The 3,163-nt window shown below is 36.2% G+C and overlaps 1 protein-coding gene across 1 annotated transcript; it reads left to right on the forward strand.

Moving 5' to 3' along the window:
• The first annotated feature begins 2,198 nt into the window (after positions 1-2,198).
• On the forward strand, positions 2,199-2,888 carry LOC131659802 (uncharacterized). The gene is made up of 2 exons (XM_058928938.1): positions 2,199-2,671; positions 2,753-2,888. Exons 1-2 carry the CDS (start codon positions 2,199-2,201, stop codon positions 2,886-2,888), a joined length of 609 nt encoding a protein of 202 aa, XP_058784921.1.
• Positions 2,889-3,163: the final 275 nt, after the last annotated feature.

A 3,163-nucleotide genomic window follows, 5' to 3' on the forward strand; every position in this document is an offset into this window, starting at 1 on the left:
AAGAAAGAAGTTGGAAACTAGAAGGTCCACTTAGCGGACACATCCCGCTTAGCGGAGGAAATGAATTCAACAAGCCAACTTGAAGCACGCTTTGTACAACGCAAAACAGAAGCGAACCAAATTTTTGTGTCCGCTTAGCGGACCAATCTCGCTAAGCGGACTTTGTTTAATTTTCAGATATTTTGTATATTCCGTTTAGCGGAGCTATTTTTTGACCACTTGTAATTTTAGGCACTTTGGTAGATATTTGTGGATTTTATCTACTTTTTCATCATACTTTTGTACAAAATAACCTAGGGCAAGAGAGAAGAGAAGAGAAATACAAAGAAAAGGAGAAAACTTCAAGATTTCCAAGCATTCATCTTCATCTACTTTGAGTTTGATGCTAGAAAATCTTATCATGTTCCTTGTTGTTGAAGCTTCCATGATTATGGAGAGCTAAACCTCTTTTTGGTCAAGATTAGAGGTAGTTAGTTTGTAAATATGTATTTCTTTTAATCTTTTGTGTATGAACTTGGTTGATGATTAATATATGGTGAATATCTTGTTATTCATGTTTTATTTGTTGTTTTGAATCACTATTGAGAGATATGTTTCCAACCTTGACCTAAAAGATATTCATCTATCAATAAACAAACTCTAGAGATAGATTTGTGAGTTGATAATCACTTGTATCAAGCTTTTAAGATTATCATGTTGATTGTAGGCACGAGAGATCATATAATGGTTAATATGATAACATTCACGATATTGGTTTAGAGATAAACGGTATCGAGAGGATACGTGGTTATATTAATCATTAATAAGTTCATCTGCACGTGGTTATATTAATCATTTTTAAACCCTAGTTTGCTATCTTTGTTTACTTTTTATGCAATCTACATTTCATGTCACCAAACTCTTACGAAACCCTATCTCAAAGCACATTTAACTGTAGAACGACGGTATTATCGCACCAATCCCTGTGAAAACGATAAAGCAAATACTTACCCTTTTAACAAAATGGCGCCGTTGTCGGGGATTGGCGTTTAAATATTACAAGCATTGCAATAGTTTTTTGTGTTTTGAGTATTATTTATATTACTAAACTTAAAAATTATTTCCTAGTCTTGGCTCACTTGTTTGGTTAGTGTTTTAGCTTTTGTTTAAAGGATTGCACATAAACTAAATAGCAAAACAAGAAGAAGGAGGAAACAAGCCAAAGAAAGAAGGTTAAGATCAGAAGCTACTACTTCGTCAACTTCTCAAGTTATTGAAGAAGAGATGGAGGGAGAAGGTAATCCACCACCACCAAACCCAAGACCACCATGTGCAAATAGTCCGAGGAGAGCGACTCAATTTGCAAGAAATGATAACAATGCGAGAAACTCAGAAATGAAGATTGGCATTCTTCAGCTGTTATATGCCAGTCCTTTTTCAGGTCTTGATCATGAAGATCCATACACTCACCTGACAAAGTTCTATGAGATTGCTGGTGCGGTTGGAGCTCCCGAACGGGAGGAAGAACAGGTTTTAAAGAGGTTTTGTTCCCTCATTCGTTGATTGGAAAAGCTAAGGATTGGTATCTTGACCAACCCACCCAAATTATGACAAACTAGAATGATTTGGAAGAGAAGTTTCTTGACAGATTTTTCCCTCAATCAAGGTTGTTGGAAGTCGAAACAGCTATCTCAGTGTTCTCTTAAGGTGCCAATGAATCTCTCAATGAAGCATGGGGAAGGTATAAGTCAATGTTGAGGAAGTGTCCTAGTCATGGCTTTAATGAACTTACTCAGATTCATATTTTTCGTAATGGCCTACAACCACAACCCAAGCTTTTAGATGCGATTGCTAGAGGTTCTTTGATGGCGAAGACAGCAAAGGAAGCAATTGAAATAATTGAAAAAATGGCCATAAATGATCATCAGGTTCAACACAGTCGGGGGACTCCACAAAGGAAGCCTGGTATTATTGAGCTTGGTACTAACGATGCAATTCTTGCTCAAAATAAGCTACTCTCTCAGCAAGTTGAAAAAGAAAAGCTAGAGAAGAAGAAAAAAATTCAAGAAGGGAAGAAGAAAGGAGTAAGCCCACTAGTTCGTAACTTACCGTATCCTCATGCTCCTACAAGGAAGGACAATGAAAGACTCTATATTCGATTCATTGACATATTTCGCTAATTGCAAATTAACATCCCTTTTTTGGAAGCCTTGGAGCAAATGCCGAAGTATGCAAAGTTCATGAAAGATATTATTACAAATAAGAAAAGGTACACCGAGCCTGAAACTGTCATCCTTGATGCGAAGTGTAGTGCAATTATTCAAAGTACTTTACCAAGAAAAGAGAGCGATCCAGGAAGAGTCACTTTGTCGGTTACCATTAGTGATATTCATGTTGGAAGAGATTTAGTTCATTTGGGGTCTAGTATCAATCTTATTCCATTTCCCATGATGAAGAGGTTAGGCATTTTTGACTTAAAAGCAACGAGAATGACGTTACAATTTGCTGATAAGTCCACAACTCGTCCTTATGGAGTTGCGGAAGGTTTACTTGTGAAAGTTGATAAGTTCTTATTTCCCGTTGATTTTGTTGTGATCGACATGGAGGAAGATATTGATACACCCTTGATTCTTGGAAGGCCTTTCATGAAAACGGCAAGGATGATGATCAATATTGATGATGGCTTAATAAAGTTGAGATTCCAAGATGAAGAAGTTTATTTTGATCTCTTTGAAGCTATAAAACATCCAAGTGATAAAGGCGATTGTTTTAGAATTGATGCTACGGAGGAAGCTATAATGAAGGTTGAAAGTCAAGTTTATTTGTTTACCCCTCTCGAGAAAACATTAACTAAAGCTCTTGAAGTCCTTAATGAAGACGAGGAAAAAGAGATTGAAATTTTTTTGTGAGATCTTGATGTATCCGAAGAGATAAATCCTTTTGAAGCAAAGATTGAAGATTTGAAGGATGAGCCAAAGAGTGATAGTGCAAAGTTATAATTAAAGATGTTACCATCCCACTTAAAATATGTGTTTCTTGAAGAATGTGGGAAGAAATCGGTGATAATTAGTGGTTCATTGTCAAGAAAGGAAGAGGAGAAGTTAATTCATGTGTTAAAAGTGAACAAGGAAGCAATTGGTTGGGTTCTTTTTTATCTAAAAGGGATTAGTCCAGCTTATTGTAT

The sequence above is a fragment of the Vicia villosa genome, linkage group LG1, assembly GCF_029867415.1.
Source record: "Vicia villosa cultivar HV-30 ecotype Madison, WI linkage group LG1, Vvil1.0, whole genome shotgun sequence".
Lineage (NCBI taxonomy): Eukaryota > Viridiplantae > Streptophyta > Magnoliopsida > Fabales > Fabaceae > Vicia > Vicia villosa.